Source organism: Mustela erminea, chromosome 6 (assembly GCF_009829155.1).
Source record: "Mustela erminea isolate mMusErm1 chromosome 6, mMusErm1.Pri, whole genome shotgun sequence".
Taxonomy (NCBI): Eukaryota; Metazoa; Chordata; class Mammalia; order Carnivora; family Mustelidae; genus Mustela; species Mustela erminea.
Genome location: NC_045619.1, coordinates 29,807,989 through 29,828,116, shown reverse-complemented (window position 1 = coordinate 29,828,116; position 20,128 = coordinate 29,807,989). Strand labels below are relative to the sequence as shown.

Genomic DNA, 20,128 nt, shown 5'->3' with positions numbered 1-20,128 from the left:
CTACAGCAACAGAAAATTTACTGTTTTAAAATTGTTAGGTTTTTTTCCCTCCTACCTTCACGTTTCAAACTTTAGTCCTACTGTCTTTCATATACAGTACTTAATAACTTCAATAAGACATTAAATAACCTAAATTCTTAGGCTTAAGGGTTTAACTCTGTAATCCATTTCATCTGAATTCAAAGTGCACTCCACCACTCATGTATCATGAGAGATTGGTCAGCTTATCATATCTCAACTCCTCACCCATAAAATGAGGACAAGAGTACCTACCCTCAATAAAAACAATGAGACTCAAATAAAGGCACACATGTAAAGTGCCTTTGCACACTGCCTGGAATCTGTGGGCATTCAAGGAATACACATTAATTTTAATTGTAAAATTATTACAATGATCATTACTGACACTACTGAAAAACACACTGCGTAAAAAGAAATGTGTTTATAACCAAAAGGACTCCACAGCAACAAACTGCCCTATTTACCGCACCCAAACCCGTATCTCTTCCTAAACCAGCTTTCCACCCAGCCAGCCTACATTACTGCAACAAGCCTCCTAGCTAGTCTGTCTTTCCAATTTGTCCTGACATCAGTTTTAATCTCTCTAAAACGTGAATTTTTTCACAAATGTCTCATGGCTCAAAGACCTCTGATTCTACACTAACTAATGGGTTAAATCCAAAGTCTTCACCTTGAGATCAACCAACCCTTCGTTAAACCTTTCATCCATTACTCTAACATAAAATGCCAAGACGGAAAGCTATGGAACAGAAATGGGGACGTCAATTATATACTGACCATCCCTTACGACCATCCTGAAAGTTGGCAGGCATTAATTTTTCTTATTTCCTAAACATTTGCCCAAGGTTATATAACAATTAAGTGGCAAGACAAAGATTCAATCCAGCTTGGTCAAGGGACAAAGGGCATATTCTTCTACTACAATGCCCGTAAGTCTGCTGACCATTCTCCGACTTGTATAGCTACCTCTGCACCTTTCCTAATTAAAAGGCTTCGCATCTCTCTAGTGTAATATTGTTGTGAATTTTAAGTGGCCTTCAAAAGCAACTCTTTTTTCTAAACTCCCAATAAAGCCTTCTTTACAGTTATCACATTTATTTGATCTCCTAGTTTACAACCATATGGGCAGGTTCTGTTGTCCCACCACCATTTTATCTGCCAAGTCAACGCACAAAGGTTATTTGCTAAATAATGTCATAAAGCATAAGTCCTTATTCCAGTAGTTAAAAAATTATATTTGTCTTCTAATTACTGGGCAACTTATCCAATGTGAATATTTTAGGCCTTTGATTTTCTTGCTTTTATTCCTTGTTTTGTTGTTGTTGTTTTAAGTAGACTCCACACACAGCATGGAACCCAACGCAGAGCCTGAACTCAGAGATCAAGAGACGGATGCTTAACCAACTGAACCACCCAAGTGCCCCTGATTTTCTTGCTTTTAAAATTCTATATTCTGAGTATTTCACTGATTATTAGCTCCTCTGTCAGTGAACAGGCAAAGCAAACAAGAAATGAATTTCAGGTCAGTGAAACAGTATTTATTGAGCAACTTCTACATGTAAAAGGCAATTTCTTTCTTTTAACGATTCTGGCTTTTGGCAAATTTCAACTTTTTTACATTCTATTCCTCCTTACCACAGGTAATCAGATGCTGGTGGTTAATGTGCTCAGGCAAAGTAAACAGTTTTTGTTCTGGTCATATCCCCACTGCTAACTGAATAACTGCTTTTAAAAAATCTAAATTTAAAAAGCCAAGAACAGCAGTGAGGGAATGGCATCATGAGAATACATTTAAAAATAAATGCATTTTATGTTTTTTAGTACATTTTTGGAATAGGGAAATAAATGGAGAAAAACTTTCCCACCCACATTACGATAAGGGACTCTGCAAAGTTATTTCGGTCTTTTCTTAGCCATGGAAAATTTGCAGAGTTCTTGTGGTACACTTGGTGTGTCTGGGACCTGAGTCTACATAAAGCTTACTAGCAATCTCCATTAAAATAGAAAAGAACCAAAGTTCAGGTAAAGGACATCAACCTGAAGAGCTAAGCACTCTGTAAATAAGCTAGATGTAGACAGAAGTCCGGCAGTATATATGGCAAAAGGCAAGAGAATATCGCCTTAGTTCGCCAAATACCGTGGCCCAGACAGTCTGTGGGGGTTAAGGTCTGATTAGATTGCTTCCCGTCCTTGGAAAGACTATAGATGTTACCCAGTCAACAATTACAGTTTCTCAAAACTACAGCAAGGAATAAATAAAAATAAGTATACGTTGTACTTAGATATACCGAACTTCTATATCTAAGATATGTGTGCTTGGAATGAATTACAAGCACACCCATGTAAAGAAAAAAAAAAACAGGATGTTCTTGGTAGTGCAGAATTTTGAAGGTATACAAATCCCAAGATTTTTCTTAAGAAGTAAATCTGTATTATAACTGGGACCTCTACCCTTTAATAATGGTGTTTATGTAATTACTCTGATTTTTAGTGGTGGGATGTTTTGCAATCGGTGTTTTAGGCACATATTTGCAAATCTTAAAAAGGTAAGTTACACTGAAGTATATGCCCGGAAGTTGTGGCTTTGACTTAACTGACTTGTCACCAGTTTGACTTTCGTTTCAGTAAAACCATGCTCAATCAATTAATATATAAGGTTCACTGAGAAGAAGTGAACGATTACAGCTGCCAAATTATTACACAGTTCAATCGGCAGAAATCTCCTTATGACGTAAAATGTTAGCATTCTATTAACACCTGAAAATGGTAATGGAAGACAAACAGGCAGCATTCTGTGCACTCCAAGCTCCAGCGTAATTCAGTCTAGCAAACATATATCAACAATGATCTTAGAGGCAATTTTACAAATTCTATAAAGAACATTAGAAAATTAAGAGTAAAAACCTGGAAATCTAATGTGAAAGAACTGGCATGCTTTTGGAGTCAAGTGTGAGACTGTGGGGCTCCCTCTCACTCAACATTTTCGAAGGCTGAGTGCAAATTTTCCCACCATCCCTTCCCTTTCATTTCCAATTAACCTCAGGTCAAGCTACCACAGTTACTGTTGGGAGAGCCTCCCAGGTAGACGGCCACGTCCCCATTTCAAACAGTGCCCTTACCTGTACAAATCCTACTCTTTGTTCTCAGCACGTCTTACCTATGTGAAAATTCACTTCTCCCTAGTAGATGTGTGCCACTGCTAGGCCTACTGTTGATCGGTTATGTAATCTTTGATAAATAATTTAGGTCTCAGATTTATTCCTCAGCAGTTAAATGAGGAAGCCAGATTAGATCAATTTTAAGGATTGTATCAGTTCTTAAAAAAGAATTAAAAAAAACCAACAAAACCCAAAAAACCTGTCTTTGGTAGTACATCCAAGGGAATTCATTCATTTGCTTTAAAAACAATCATTCTTTAATTTTATGCATCAACAGGCCAAAAGAATTAACATAAGGCAGAAAAGTAGAAATCATTAGGCTTATATTTCAGTTTTATCATTATACTAACACTGACTCAAAAACTCTTATTTGGATTTTTTTTAACTTAAGCTCCTCATTTGTAAAATAGGGCTCTGGATTCTAGTATCTCTGCCAACTTAAAAAAAAAAGTCCCTAAGGATTATAGGGTAGAAGCTAACATAAAATACAGAATCCTTCAGTTGTAGGCTCTTAGAGAAACTGTGTTTGCTGACAACGGGATACAATCGTGGAAGAGAAAGAAGTGCAAAGATAAGAAAGAAGTTCATACCTGATAGAAGTAAGGGATCCTTATCTAAAGATTTCTTAACATGATCAGATTCACCAGTCAATGAGCTTTCATCAATTTTAAGATCATTGCCTTGAATCAGTATGCCGTCAGCTGGAAGAAGATCGCCTAAAACAAAAAGCAATGGTATACTAAATTGCCAAAAGGATTACAGGAACTTTACCTCTAGCCTAAGAGGTACTGTTCGTTGTTTACTTACCATATTTCACCTGAGCAATATCTCCAACAGTAATGTCAGCTACAGGTATCTGAATGACCTGACCACCCCTGATGACCGTGAACTTCTGTTCTTGTTCAATTCGACTCTGCAAACCTCTAAACTGTTTTTCCTTACTCCAGTCATTGAAAGCTGTTACTAATACCACACACACTACTGACAAGAGGATTGCAGCGCCTTCAATCCAACCAGTTTCTCCTTCACCTTCTTCCTCTCCAACAGAAACTTCTCCACAAACTATATGGGAAGAAAGAAAATGCTTATCAAAAAAAAAAAAAAAGATTCTGAATTGATGACAACAGACATTCCATAAGTTAATTATGATGTTTACATACCTTGTTAATTTTACTCTAAATACCTTACTGAACCCAAAGCATTCCACAACGATAAGAATGCTTACTATGTCAAGTTCCCTGCCACAGAAGATTCTCACCCTCAGGGCACAGAGGCAGTCTAGAGTTCTAGTTAAGAGCAAGGACACTGGGGAAGATGAAATCACAGCCTCAAGGCAAGTTACCTACTTCTGAGACTCCGTCCCTTAATCTGTCAAATTAGGATAATACCACCTACTCTGCCAGAGTTGTGAGGATTAAATGAGAGAACACTTTAATGTAGGCAGAGCAGTGGTTAAGAATTCCTTCACACTTGACCAACGGTTAATGCTACTAATCATTACATATATTAGACAAGATGTACAGGAAAACTTAAATACTACATGCTACCCATGAATCATGCTTATTTACTGTATCAATTTTACAGGAGTAAAGCAACACTTGGTTTCCAGAACATGAAAAAGTAAGCCAAGGGCTACTCATTAACCCAACTATTTGGGCACCTGCTCTAGGTGCCAGACAGTACTTGAGTGGCTGGGGACACAGCAGGAAGTAAGACACACAAGCACTGTCTTCGCCTGAAACCCATACTCAGATTGGAAGGTGTGGACAGAGTATAAAGAATTCAGATAATAAAACACAAATAATTAATTTCAGATATAGCATATGGCATAAAGAAAATAAAGGAGGGTGATGTGCTATCACGTGAAGAAAGGGCTAACTGTGGTTTGTGTGAACACAGAAGGCCTCTCTGAAGTGTCAATGACATTTGGGCTAGGAGCCAAATGATAAAAAGGGAACTAGCCATATAGTTGCTTTAGAGCGTTCCAGGAAGAGCATTCCAGGGAAAAGATTAGAGAAAGAGCATTCCAGAGAAAGATTAAAATCAGTACAAAGGCTCTATGGCACAAAAAAGTTTACAAAAGAATGAGGGAGGAAAGAACCTTAAAGGCTCAAAATTGAAGGTCAACAATTTTGAAGAAAGAACAATGAAACAGTGCTACTTAGACTTTGGGCTACAATCTATTTGAGAGTCTAAAATCAATTCAGTGGCTCATGACCAGTATTTCAAAAAATGAAACACAGCAAAATAAAGAGGATATATACACAGTAAAGGTAAGCACTGCTTCTTTAAAGTTCACTTGGGTTATTTATAAATTCACATGAAGGCGTATGTTCTTCTGCATATACCTATATAAAAAAGTTCTTTCTTACCGAGGATTGAGCTGAACAGTCTGAAGAAAGTCAATTATTCTCTTAGGACAGGTAAAGCAGGAAAAAGATTATTCAAAGAAGAGAATGAGTAAATGAATGATACTAGAAGTAATTAAAGCAAGTTCCAAAATCATGAGCATGAAACAAAGATATGATTTGATATATAAAGATTCTGAATAAAGATTAATCCAGGAGAGGTATGTGGGACAGATGAAGAGACAGAACACAGAAGAGTGTAATAAAATCAACTGGTGGCGGTGAAATAAAAGGGATGATGTGAATGAAAAACAAATAAACACAAAAACCCAAGGACCATCAACAGGATTTAGCCATCAATGGGTACAAAAGCATGTTCTCCAAAGGAGATGGCACTACAACCCATCAAGAGTGCTAGCTTCCCCATCTAAATATAAAAACTTCTCTTTGAATTACATCTGAGCTGAAGAAATGACCACTGTCACCGTACACAATAACTAGTTTATGGTTTACAACGTTCTGAACAGTAGAAGCCAGCTGTAGGACAGCTTCTCCTCCCCCTTTCCCTTGCCCAGAAGATAGATCAGCTCTCTGAATTAAGTAGCCCAAGTCTGGACTCAAGAACTGATGAAGGCTGAAATCCCATGTTGACCACTTTTGCGAACTTGAAATGCAGGTAAAATATCATCTTCCAAGTGAAGCATTTCAATGGGCTTTGACCTCATTGGTTAAAAATTTAAAAATGAAAAATGTTACAACAGTGTACAAAAACAACACATTGAAAGCAGAAGATGGAATTTGCCAGTCATATGTCAACAGAAACGTTTATTTAACTGATGGATGGAGTGAAAATAAATACCATTAGTGAATACACTTCCTGCACTTGGATTTACATAACGCTGTAAGTTTCTTTACAGCTATCAGGAACATTAAAGCCAAGTTCTAAAATAAACTGAACTCAGACCCAAATCAAGGGAAATCAAGGTTTAACCAAAGTTATAAAATATAATAATGTATACTCAATCATGCTATCAATAATGGTATTTTATGGTTATTAAACATCAAAATTTTAAACCTCATCTTTTTAATATTTCAGTTTATATTTTTGCATATGTTTAAGACTATGCACATTATAAAAATACAGTATATACAATATAAATATACACATTACGTAGACAGCTCTAAATAAATTTAATTCACAAATGCATCATTTGCAGATATATGCTCAGATTTCTTCCCAATAAGGTATATAACCAAAAAAGTTTAAAGATCAATGCGAAAGAGATCGGGGGGAAGGAATTATGAGGCAATTCTATCATTCTCAGCTTTAAATCTCGTATGCATATTTAGAACTAGAAGACTGAATATTTCAAAAGAGAACATGAAACAAGTCGGTGCCATATTTCATTTCATATATAGTTCTACTTTAGATTATATAGATAAAGTTAGAATGATCTTGAAATAGATGGTAGTAAAATACTTCTAGAAATTAAATCCTTTTCCTGATCATCACAAATTTTTAGAGTAGCTGCAATGAAAAAAATAATTGCAAAATCAAAGTCACAAAAGGATTATAGTTTACCAATTATACACACACACACATATGTATAAAGTATTTTGATAATGCTTTCAGTGAAGTCCAAGTACAAATATAGCAACACAAATCTGTCTCTCCCAAAGTGGTCCCCTGTAAATTCACCTGAGAGAGATGCAGAGTCTAAATTCAGTCTACACTCTACTGCAAGGCAAATACTCCATTCTTAAAGTTCTCCACTTGAGCTATTTCTTGGATGGTGCATCAAGTGTGTACATTAACAATATAAAGAAGGAGTTCTCAAAAGTACCATCTAGGAACCCCAGGAGGAACCCCCAAGGTCAACTATGTTTATAATAATACTAAGATGTAATCTGCCTTAAATTTCAGGAATGTGTAGTGGAATTTTCCAAAGACTACATTATGTGTGCTAACACAACACACTAAGTGCAGAAGCAGATGAGAATTCAGTTATCTTCAATTATGCCAGACACTGAAAAGACACAAAGAAATGAAGAACACTACTACTACTATTTTCATTATTTCATTTAAAAAGTTCATTAATAATAATTTCAGTATTTATAATTTTCTATTATAACAAGAACTTAGTTATAATTTTTTAAAAAAAATTTTTAAAGATTTTCTTTATCTATTTGACAGAGAGATCACAAGTAGGCAAAGAGGCAGGCAGAGAGAGAAGAAAGCAGGCTGGTTATAATTTTTAAATGCAATATATTTTTAAATTTCTTGATTTTAATTAAGAATACAGTAGATATCTAAGATGTAACTCATATAATCCAAAGGCTCTTTGGAATTCTTAATACTATGAGTGTAAAGCGGCCCTGAGACCAAAAGGTTTGAGAATCATCAGTATTATGCTAGTGACTAAAGATTTGTTTACAGAGTAGGTTATAGTGCTCATTTTCACACCAAACAGCACTAGTAAGAAATTTTGAGAATTTAGAGTTCCAGGACTGTAGAAAGACAATTAATGGATTTCAAGTAAATTACTACTTAGTGTTAACAGGTAACATGATGAAAAGATAAAGGAGTACACTAATAAATGTTCAAAAAAAATGTAAACACTAACTTTTCACCACCTTCTAGTAGATTGTGACCCTTTTTTGAAGTGTCTTACGACACGGACAACTCTAGACTATCTTCCCAGTTGGATCTAATGCCAGTATTCTCCTTAAGTAAATTCGGGAAAGGGCTTTGTCACTACATCCTACAAATGAAAGCAGTCCAAGTTCCAAAACGATTTGTCCTGCTAACAAAATCCACTCCCACTGAAAATATTTTTTTTTAGTTTTATAATCTTGGGAGTAAAAAATGTTAAAAGTTAAAAAAAAATTAATAATCTGCCAACTCACTGAAATGTAGAGTAACAATTCCCAATATTCCATAATGCTAGTTGGGTAAATAGCACTATAGAACTTAGCTGTGTGTTGCTGAATATGGTATGACCTTTCTTTGTCATATAAAAGACATGCATTTACAGACCCTCAGGTCTACCCACACATGTACACAGATACCTTTATAAGTAACCCACACAAATGTACTTTTAAAATCTGGGAGACTATGTATCAAAATGGTAGAGCAGTAATCTCTAAGAAGTGAGATTTTGGGTGAATAGTATTTCCTATGAATTGTCGTTTTTCCCTCCTCATCTTTCTATAGCAAAATATGTATTATTTAACAAAAATAAAGACAAGTTTCAAAAATAATTTGGCTCAATGTTGACAAGAATACTGCCTAAATCTTTTCTTATTTAGATCAGTGATGCTCAGTCACAGGCAATTTTGCCTCCTATGAGAAAACTGGCAATATGGGGATGCATTCTGGCTGCCTCCACTGGAAGGTGGTGCCATGCAGGGCAACAAAGAATGTTCTGGTGCAAAATATGAACAGTGCTACTGCTGCTGAAAACCACTGATCCATACTGGGCTCAGATAAAATAATGTATTCTGTGACCAACTTTCTCAAGCAAATGAACAAAAAGACCCAAAAACCAAAACTCAAATGAGCTCCAGGCACACCTTTTATGGAATTACTTTAAAACACCGCCTAAGCCAAACTTAGAGTCAGCAAATACTTATCAAACTTTTCATAACTTAAAAGGCGTAAGAATAAAGTTTTTACGAACAAAAATATTGGTCCATCACTCTTCTGATATAAAAACTACTATGCGTTCACTCTACGGTTTTAAATACAGCAAGCAAAACCCAAGCTAGATTTCTCAGCAGTTACAGAATGTACTGTCAAAGAATATCTATTTTAAATAAGCTTTTTAAAAAGGGTAAGAAATTTAAAAAAGAAATGAACACAGAAAGGTGGGAGAAAAACAAAACCATTTGTAGTTATAAGTTAAAGTAGATATACCATTACCACTGTATGATGTATTTTTCTACTGGTCAAGAAACTTCATAGTAGAAACATTTTTAGAATGTCAAGGAAATTACCCAAATCATGCATATAATAACACAATTTAAGAACTTGAAAAATAATGGATTAGGTAAGAGAAAAAAATACTGTTTTCGTAATGCTTCCCAAAATTAAGAAAAAAAACACACACCAAAATTAAAACTATAATTATCTCAATATAGTGTTCGAAGTGGCACAAACCCCACTGATATATGGCTTAGCTCCTTGACAACACATGGTACGGCACAGTTTGGCAGCTTTTTTAACCTCTGTATTTCACTTAGAAGTGACACCATCTCATAGTGTTACTGTACAATTATCCGAGATGGACTATTTGAAGAACTATTAAAAGCACTAGTAGAATGGTGTCTAGCATGGTCAATAAATGCTGACCTGCTATTATTATTACATTATAAGTATGCAAATGAACTGAACTTACCAACATCACACATTAAAGTCTTTTTCTTTTTTCCCCTCCCCAATTTACTTACGTGCATTATCCCCTTCTGGAGGTTGATAAAAAGAAAGGCCCAATGATACTATGGCTGCAATTTCTAGTATAATTAAAGTGACATCTTGTAATGCTTCCCATACTAATTGAAGAAAGGTTTTTGGCTTTTTAGGAGGTATAAAATTCTTTCCAAACACTGCTTCTCTTCTCTCTATATCTGCAGGGTTTCCACTTAAACCTAGTGAAAAGAAACAAATTTCAGTAAAAAGTCTCACATTTACAAATGAAACTACCTATTTTATTCAAAACATATTCATCACACTTTAGATTACAATTCCTAAGATCCTTTTGATAGGATTTTTATGCATTAGACCAAATGTACAGAATTTAAATTCCTGAAAAACGTGTACAGAACTTTAAAAGGACATTTCAGGTAGACAGCTCCAAGATTGGATTAAGAATTTTCACTTTTCCAAACTGCTTATTTTTGATCAAATTACTTTATACCATCTTGTAGACTGCCAGAGACCAGAACTGATATGACAGCTGGATGGGTTTTATACTGGAATTAAACATCTCCCTGACCTTTACGGATGATGTTTTCGCTCCAAAAATGGGGAATTATGTATTTATTTGATTTACTTACAGAATCTTGGTTAACTCACTCTTATTTACTAAAGAACAATGAAAAGTTAATTTAAACTCTAAACCTTCTCTACTAAAATGTCTACTATATACTTGGTACTGATAAAAGATTTGCAAGTCACAAAAACCAGAAACTTAGGATGATTTTTCTTCAGAATTTTACTTTTAGGATTTTGTTCCAGCTTAAGAAATAGGTAGTGCCACTGACCGCACCCACAGTCACTGCAAGGGAAAAGATGTATCACAGGACACATAACATTTATCGCCTGAATGTAGGAGTGGAAAGCTATGAGGGCAGAGGTTAAGGGAGAGCTGGATGAACATCAATTTTGCCTTTCCTTCACCCCATCTAGCCCATCTAGCAGGTTCTCTTCTAATCTAACCCTGCTGATCCTATCAAACCTAAATATATTCCCATCAGCTAAAGCAAAGTTTGCACAAAATTACATTTTTGTTGGGGGGGAATGAAAACACAGGTAGCAGTGACAAATGATTTGTTCCCTTAGTCTGTTTAAAAATATCAAAGGAGGCGGATAAGGTACCAGAATGATACCACTTTCAATTTATCATCATGAATTGAAATTTATAATTAATTTAGTTAACTTAATCTTTTTCGGGGGGTGGGGGTTGAAAGAGCTCATTCTAAGAGAACAAGAAAGGTACAAAGTATCAAAGAAAGGAGGGAGACAGGAAAACAGCAGATTACTGGAAGGCTCTTGGTTTTCAGTGTTTCAGCTGGTGATCTCAATGTGGAGGCAGGCAGAGAGTGGAAGAGAGAACAAAGAAATTATGCTGCTACAAAAAACAGTAAGAAATGAATACAAACTTTTTAAAGTAATTATTGACTTTGTTAATGTTATCAAGAAGATTCCAGAGATGTTTTTATTAGCAACTGTAACAAGGTCAGTCCATTCTGGGCAAAAAGTGTTTCAGATTGTCTGATGACAGAAGTCATCATCTGAAATCTTCCACAGAGCTCTGGGCTTTGAAACAGAGTTTTAAAAGAAAGAAAGGAATCAAAGGACTGTACTAATTGTGATCAGGGGAAAGACAGTATGAGAGATGCAACTTGCAAATTATAATTTAGGAGCTACATAGTTCCTTCTGACTAGAGCAATGCTCCCAGATCACACCTGGCTACAAGCAGTTAGCACGGGTTTGTGGTTTAACTGAGGGATAAGACAATCAATGTAGTGACGTTTTCCACAAAACAAAATTTATTTTAAAGAACTAAACCTTGCAATGTTCTGAGATTATGTGCTTGCTGCTTTTTGAATTAAGTGTTCTTTCTTTCATATAAAGATATTAAATAGTAAGTTTGTCTTGTATTTCAGTGATCTTACTAGCAAAAATAAAAGACTGCATTCTTTCCCTGTGTCAATCACCAATATTTTTTTGCTAAGAACTCGTCTGAAGATACCGGTTCTATCAGTTTAACTTACACTTAATAGGACCTATCATTAATTACATATTTGTAACACCTAGTAGTTTAAAATATCATCACTATTAACTATAAAATAACTGGCCAAAACTTACATTGGTTATAACAGAGGCCAGTATTTTATGTTAATGCTGATAAAAACTCTTTAGGGGCGCCTGGGTGGCTCAGTGGGTTAGGCCTCTGCTTTCGGCTCGGGTCATGGTTTCAGGGTCCTGGGATCGAGCCCCACATCGGGCTCTCTGCTCAGCAGGGAGCCTGCTTCCTCCTCTCCCTCTGCCTGCCTCTCTGCCTACTTGTGATCTCTGTCTATCAAATAAATAAATAAAATATTTAAAAAAAAATGTCTTTAGCCAAAGAACTAAAGACAGCTTAAAAATGTAACTGGAGGAAATTTAGAAAATAAAAAAGCAGCTGGTCTTAAGGGTTATTCTAATTCTTCTGTACCACCCCCAAGCACACACCTAGGACATTAACATCAATAAAGTTATCTGGTTTAGGAACAAGAAGGCCTAGATTCCAGTTCGCCTACTGAAATTTTGCACATAGGACTTAACTTCTTCAGCTGGGGGAGGGGCATTAAAATTTGTTGGTGTAACTTACAAAGTTGTTTAGAAGGACCCAAGAAGAAGGTACAAAGTATCAAATCATAAACTTAGAATAACAGCTATTAAGTAAGGGGATGACAAGTTACAAACTGAACACTACAGGTTTTAATTACACTTGAATTTCCATAAATATCAAATAATAAACTTATATAATATAAATATAATGAAGTTAAGGGTTTTATAACAATAGTCTGTTCCCCAGCAAATATTTACTACTTCAAGGGACTACTCTACATCCAGAAGAATCACTGTGAACAAATTATACATTCAGAAGCTTGTGTTACATAGCACCGAAACAAAGAGACTAAGTAACACAGAGAAGACTAGTATTTATTCTACCTGTAACAGAAACCTTTCTACAATGAATGGGTTTTAAAGCACTGCAGTAATAATTGATGTCATTTTAATCGTTGTACAAAATATAAACTGAAGAGTTCAAGAGTGGAGGGAAAAGGCCACTATTAGGGAGGCTGTCGCTGTACAAAGTAAGAGATGAGGGTAGCCTGTATCTGAATTTTTAATTGGATCTACCAATTATCCTGCAAAAAGATCAGACAGAACTTGCTAAAAGACTGTACATGGATGAAAGAAAAAGAATAAAGAGCAGTATTAGTATTTTGTGGGTGGGGAATGGGGGGTAGGGGGTCTATACATTTAAATGGATGAATACTAAAGACCGTTTACCAAGATAGAGCAGGCTTTGGGAATCGCAGAATTGAGTGGAAAAAGAGAGGCAAGAGTTAATGGTTTTCATTTTAAAGATTTACACAAGAGATGCCCATTAAATAAACCAGAGGAGATGTCTGTGAGACAGCTAGCTAGCCGTATCTGGAACTCAAGGAAGAGGCCTGAATCAGAGAATCATCCATGTTTATAGAGGATTCTGGAGCCATGGGCCTAATGAGAGTTCCCAGAAAGCAGATGGGAGAGAAGGTCTGAGACCTAGTGCCTTGGAACCCTCCCAACATTTGAAGGTCAGATAAGGGAAGAAAAGCCAAAGGCAACCCAAAGAAACAGGTGGGGATGAGGGGGAGGGGCTCAAAAACAAGCTCATCTAATACTATGGAAGTCTAGAAAAGGAGAATTTTTTTTTTTTAAACAAAGATGAATATCATGTGGATGATTCTGTCAAATGAGTAAGGTGAAGACAGAGAATGGACGACTGGCTTTCACTAGATGGAGGCTGACAACCTTGATTAAGAAATCTTACAGTAGAGTGTTGTAAAGAAAGTCTGATTAGAAAGAACTGAAGAGAGAACAAGAATTAGAAAATGAGTGCAAACTATGGTCATAGAACTTCTTCCAGGAATATGATACAGCAGAGAAAAATTAAGCAGTAAAAGTGAATTTAAAGTGTAAATAAAACCCATTAGGTTTTTAAAAAGCTGAGTGATAGATATTAGCTCAAGTAATTTACAAGTGTAAATAATCATATAGAGAAGACAACACAAGAAACAAAGGCTAACACTAGAGTAAAGCCTTTGAAGAGGTAAGGGGAATGGAATCCAGGGTGTAAGTGTTAGCCTGCTCTAAGTGCAAGAAGAGGCTTCCACTGTTAGGAGAGAGAAAGCAAAGTTCTTAGGCAAAGGGAGAGAGCTAAGCTGATGAAACTAGTAAGGAGACTACATGGTCTGAATTTTTAAAACAGTGTACATGTGAAATGAAATCATTAAGTATAACTTATGAATTAATGTAACAACAAATCTGCCTAGTACCACTGGCTCAGTTGATGGTAGTGTAGTGTCAGTGAGGCAAAGGGCATGTTTTAGCACTGATCTCCTCATGGCCCAGTTACCTTCAAAACCAGAAAAAGTATTTTTAAAAACCATCAAAGGTAGAAGTAAAAATGAATAAAGAAAACCTGATTTAAAATGGAGCTGGGGGCACCTGGGCGGCTCCGTCATTAAGTGGCTGCCTTCGGCTCAGGTCATGGTCCCAGGGTCCTGGGATCAAGCCCTATGTCGGGCTCCCTGATCGGCGGGAAGCCTGCTTCTCCCTCTCCCACTCCCCCTGCTTGTGTTCCTTCTCTCTTGTGACTCTCTCTGTCAAATAAATAAATAAAATCTTTAAAAAATAAAATAAAATAGAGGTAGGATGCTATGAAAGGAAAGTTCTTATACATGTATCACTTATGTCAACTTAAATGACAAACAGGAAGGAGGAAGATTTCCACATGCCTCAAGAACAACAAATGACTTGCCAGTTGCAGCCAGTGAGAAAATGCCACAACACTGAGCTCTTGCTCCTCTCTAATGAAGCCAGGTTCAAAACAACTCTATTAATCTCCTCTCAGAACCTAATAAAAGGTAGCCTCCCCTCTTGTCTCCTCAGACTTGCCTATGGCTCACCTTATCTGCCTGCCCTGACTTGCAACATCACTGCTATTCTTGAATATGCTTATCTTTAAACTGTTTAATTAAATTACCACTTGTTTCATTTAAGGTTATTATTACCTGGTGTCGGAAGTGGGATCGGAAGGAGGTGAACCCCTAGGAACTAATGACCCTCACAACTGTTTTCTAGATCCCACAAAACACTCCTTAAGCCCCTTGCACTCTTCATTTCTGTGAGTTGTCTTTTTCCTTTGGATTCAGTGAGTCTCCTCTAGGATACAAGTTCCCTTCTTTTGGTTTAGCTCTCCAGCTGTATCTCAGGTCTGCTTTTGTTAAGATAGTACCCTTCTTGGTGAATACACTTTCGTTTTATGTACTTCTACTCTGAGTAATGGGATCCTTAAAATCCAGAAAGTTAAGCAAGCCACCTTCTGGCATACCTGCCTATTTTTACATCTAAACACTATGGTTCCAGAAGCTGTAAATATCTGTAAAAATGGCAAAATCTTACTAAAGACAACGTAGAATTACAATGGCCATTATGAGAAATGTTCCAGTTAGATAAGATCATTTAAGAAGTGAACTTGAAAGTAAGGACTATCAAATTAAACAGAATGAGATACCTATTTTTACTGGCATGCAGAAGCCTCCAAATCTCAAAATCCCAAAATAGCTTTAATGAGAGATTTGTTGTAAAAAGGCTAATGAAAATGTGAAGACACAAGAGTTAGCTAAAACAAAAGGCTATAAGACTGACAAAATTCTCATACAGCTCCCCTCTTTGAATATTCATTCTAGTAATCCTGTCTGAATTGCCTTTCCACTCTGAAGAGACTATTAAACAGTTACCTTTTCCAATAAGACCACCTGAAGCTACAGGTAATTCTCCTCAGGTAGCTTTCATTTCTTGGTCAAGGGCCACAGTAAAGACCAAACGAAGGACTATAGTTAAGTAGCTTCTTAAACTCATAGAAAATCCTCTAACATTTTAATAACTGGATTAACTCCAGAGATTAGTGAATACACAAAAAGGCAGAAAACATGACTGGAGGCAGTGGTTGGTGACTGAGAGGAAATTTTGTTAAGGTGCTCTCCTCTGTACTGAGGATAATGCAGTTGGATGGGTGGATTAAGCTCTGATGTCATTAAGTGGCAACCCAATTCTTTGAGGAATTGGGAGCAACTATCCTCATCTCACAATCTTTGTAAAACTAGAAATGCAACTCTAGAGGCAAATTCAAAATCTGCCCATTTCTTTTTCCCAATCCCCAAACCTCCCCTCCTATTGATCTTTAAAGGCTTGTAACTCCCATTCTTCCTTGTGCCCCTGAGGTGTAAATGCTAAAGTACAACTTCAAGGAAGTAATTCTTTTTTTTTTTTTTTAAGATTTTATTTATTTATTTGACAGACAGAGATCACAAGTAGGCAGAGAGAGAGAGAGAGAGGAGGAAGCAGGCTCCCTGCTGAGCAGAGAGCCTGATGTGGGGCTTGATCCCAGGACACCTGGGATCATGACCTGAGCCAAAGGCAGATGCTTCACCAACTTAGTCACCCAGGTGCCCAGACATGCACTTTTATTGAGGGAAAGTCTGCTACAAAGTGAGACTGGTTATTTAAAAAAGGAAAAGGGGCTGGTTATTTGAAACGAGCAAAGACAGGATAAAATCTAAATGTAAAAAAGAAAGGTAGGTCTTTGGAAAAGGAAGATTTGGAGATTTTAATGGGTGGTCAAGCTGGTTAAGATTAAAAATAAATTTATTTAAAAATGAGTTTTAGATGGGGAACCTAGGTGGCTCAGTGGGTTAAGTGTTTGACTCAGGCTCAGGTCATGACCCCAGGGTTCTGGGATCCAGCCCAGATAGTTAGGCCCCTGCTCACTGGAATCTGCTTGTCCCTCTCCCTTTGCCCACCCCCACCCCGCCCCAGCCTCTGTTTGTGCTCACTCTCTCTTTAAACCTTAAAAAAAAAAAAAAAAAAAATCTTTAAAATAAATAAAATAAAATCTTTTAAATCTTCTAAAAAAATTAAAATCTTTAAAAATGAAATCTTTAAAAAAAGGTGTTTTACCATCAAAAGGACACTGGTACAAAATTAGAATTTTCTTTTTCTCTGTTAAAAGCACAATATTTTCTTACATTACTGAACTGCCCTTAATATGCTACTGTAAACAAGTTTTTCTTTACTTTTAATGTAATCTGCCTAGAAAAATAAACATTGTGTGTTTTTCCTCATCAGATCTTTGATTACTTTTTTAAAAAGTTATTTTCAATACTAAAGAAGCTAAGGCTTTTTACAACTATGTAGCTTTCTGTATTTTCCTGCAAAATCTTTGTTGCTTTGGTTAAATCAATACCCAAGTATTGTTTCACAGCGACCTCACATCCTAAGTGTCCAAGCCTTTTGGTGTTTTTGACAAACTTCTCCCAAATCAAATTCTAAAGGTAGTATTTTGACCTTGAACTGACTTTAGGTTATTACAGAGGGTCCTTGGAACATTTCAAAGGATTTGTTTTCCTTATAAAGAAGGAGATGTTAAATTAATTAGACTTGCCTAGTATGTTAAATTATATGGGAAGTATTGTCAAACAGGTGATGTTAAGCCTTCTTAGAATATATTTGTGTGGAAATGTTATTAATGTAATAAGGAAAAATAGCATGAAATTTCTAAAGATCTTGTATGTCCTGACATCACGTTAACATTTCTAATTCTAGTTACTACTTAAAGTGTCTGTCACAAAAATAACCAAATTTTTATCTTGGCTGCATTATAATGAAATCTCATTGGGCATTTAGCCATGGCCATTTTGAAGTCTTTTGGTCATTTACAGACAGTTATTGTTTTATTCTGACACTTTTACAAGTGTTCCTGAAAAACTACTTGATCGTCAAAGAGATTTAGGAAAGGACACTTCTCTGATAACTTTAAGATAATAACACTGAACTGGGTAAGAATTTCCAGAACTAGTGGCAAACTGAATTCAAGCAGAACAAGAATTAAAAACACAAGACTGAATGAACTGAATAGGGTGACTATAATTTCTATGACTTCTTGTTTAAAACATTATTGGTTCTCTAATGTTATGCTTCTTCAGATTTTAGGAAACCTTTTCCTTTCTCCTAAGCTTTCAACAATTTGGCCATACGCACCTTCATCAATAAAATAAAACATTTGCTTTATCTCTCCACATGATCCCTCCAGAATATGAAACTGAGTATTTTTATCTTCATGACAATTATCTGCATAAATTCAATAAGGATCTGTTCTTCTTGTATCAGGACAGAGAAACATCTGTTATATTACCAAAGCTTTGGCTGGAGTTATCATAGTTGAGAAATGTGCATAGATTCAGATAAAACAAGAGTTTTAAGGAGTGAAGTTTGACTTTACACAGCCAATGAAGTCCTTTGAAGGAAAAATCAATCTGGTACCTTGCTTACAAAATTCCAGCAAAAACAGTTTTAATTAAGAGTTTGGATGGTTAATCACTATTCTTGCTGCACTAATGTACATAACCAGGCAAAGTTTAATGCAAAGAAATAGTTTTATTATAAAAAATGAGGGTACTTGCAGAGAAAGAAAAATTATGCTTATATTTTTCTTTAATCCTGTTAATTGTCTTGGAGTTTCTGTTACAAACCTGCAAATTGGACTGGATCCTGAATTCTGATTTCCTCAAAATCTAGCTACAATTCTCAAAGGAACATTTCCAATTTTCTCTCACACTTCTGATCTGGAATCAATCAGAACAAAGATTGCCCATGACTGTACTTGGAAGGGACTATACCAGGTCCTCCTCACTCCCCAGATGGCAGACAAACTTCAGGGACTTAAGCCTTGAACATGTATCTCATGGATGAAGAAGGCTCCATCTGACACCTGGTCCTGCACAGACATTGAGACCTCCAAATCAAACAGACTAGAAAAAGAAGTAGCTGACATAAAGGCTGACTGCTTACTCTCTTGATGCCAAATCAAAACCTCATAATTTAAACAGGAATTTTTTTTTTCCTTCTCTTTCTTTTACTCTGGCATTGTCCTGGAAAGAGAAAATCTTCATCCATTTCTCCAAGGCCACTGCTAAAGGAGGGGTTTGCCTTTCAGACTGTTGTACTTAACATTAAAATCTCTACCCTATTAACAGTGCCATCTGAGTGAGTGATTTGTGCCCCAGTTGGACTTATGTTTGTCTGTGGTGGCTATCATTCTCCGTGGGCTATAAATGTGGGCCTATCAACAACTAGTGCATATCAAGGCAAGGCCTTTTAAGATCTGACCATGCCCCTAACTTCTGACAATCCAACTAAGGCACCTTCATTGGTCAAATTCCCAGTATTTACATTGTCAAATGAGAAAGGACCTAGCAGGAGGCTTTCATGATTTAGGATTCACTTCCTTTAGCAGGGCTGTATTTCCTCAGTCAGGAGTACATGTAAACAAGAATATGATCAGAAATTTTTCCTTAACTCTTGGAGATATTGCAGAATCAGTTGTCTAGACAATAGCTGCCCAAAAAAGAGCCTTACACTCTCTGGCCAAAGCCGATAACATGACAGTCCTTGATAATTGTTTAGCTGAGCAAGGAAGAGTCTGTGCCGTGGCCAACACCACCTGCTGCACCTGGATTAACACTTCTGGGGAAGTTAAAACTCAGTTACATAAGATCATTGAGCAACCCACTTGGCTTAAAAAGCACATTGACCAGCCAACCTGGAATTTCCTAGTCAGCACTAGGAGATTTGGTGGCGACTGCAGGACCAAAGGAGAATTCCAACAGCTCTGGGGACAATGAGAAATTCAAGCGTGGTACCCTCAAACCCCTTTTTGAGGTCAGTCCTTCCTGCTAGTTCTGAAGGTCATGAAAATAATGTAGCAAACAGAATGCTAGCTCAAGGCTCTCAGACGATCTCATGTTTAGAGACCTGATAAGATATGAATCTATGAATGGGAAATGCATGAGAGCCCCTCCTTCATATCTCCCCTGTTACTCAGATGTGGCCTCCCTGGTTTCCACTCGCTACTTAGTCCCCATTCCCTCATCCTCACATGGGACATGACTCCTAGAAAAAGGTCCTTCCAAGCACCAAAAGACACAAACAGACAAAAATATTTCCATCAAAAAGAACCACCTGATGCTTAATCAGTGATGCTTTCTGAGAAAGATCTTAA

The 20,128-nt window shown here is 36.5% G+C and overlaps 1 protein-coding gene across 8 annotated transcripts in view; it reads right to left on the bottom strand.

The window, feature by feature from the left end:
- The window catches only part of ATP2B1 (ATPase plasma membrane Ca2+ transporting 1), a 121,051-nt gene that overhangs the window by 38,420 nt on the left and 62,503 nt on the right, over nucleotides 1–20,128 (bottom strand). For all 8 annotated transcript variants that reach the window (XR_004286725.1, XR_004286726.1, XM_032346795.1 and 5 more), the window contains exons 3-5: nucleotides 9,977–10,174; nucleotides 3,987–4,241; nucleotides 3,770–3,895 (exon numbers count right to left, since the gene is read on the bottom strand). Coding sequence is in view for 6 of the 8 variants with exons in the window: in XM_032346795.1 (XP_032202686.1) it covers nucleotides 3,770–3,895; nucleotides 3,987–4,241; nucleotides 9,977–10,174 (579 nt within the window). In the remaining 2 variants the exon portion in view is untranslated. The remainder of the gene's footprint in view (nucleotides 1–3,769; nucleotides 3,896–3,986; nucleotides 4,242–9,976; nucleotides 10,175–20,128) is intronic.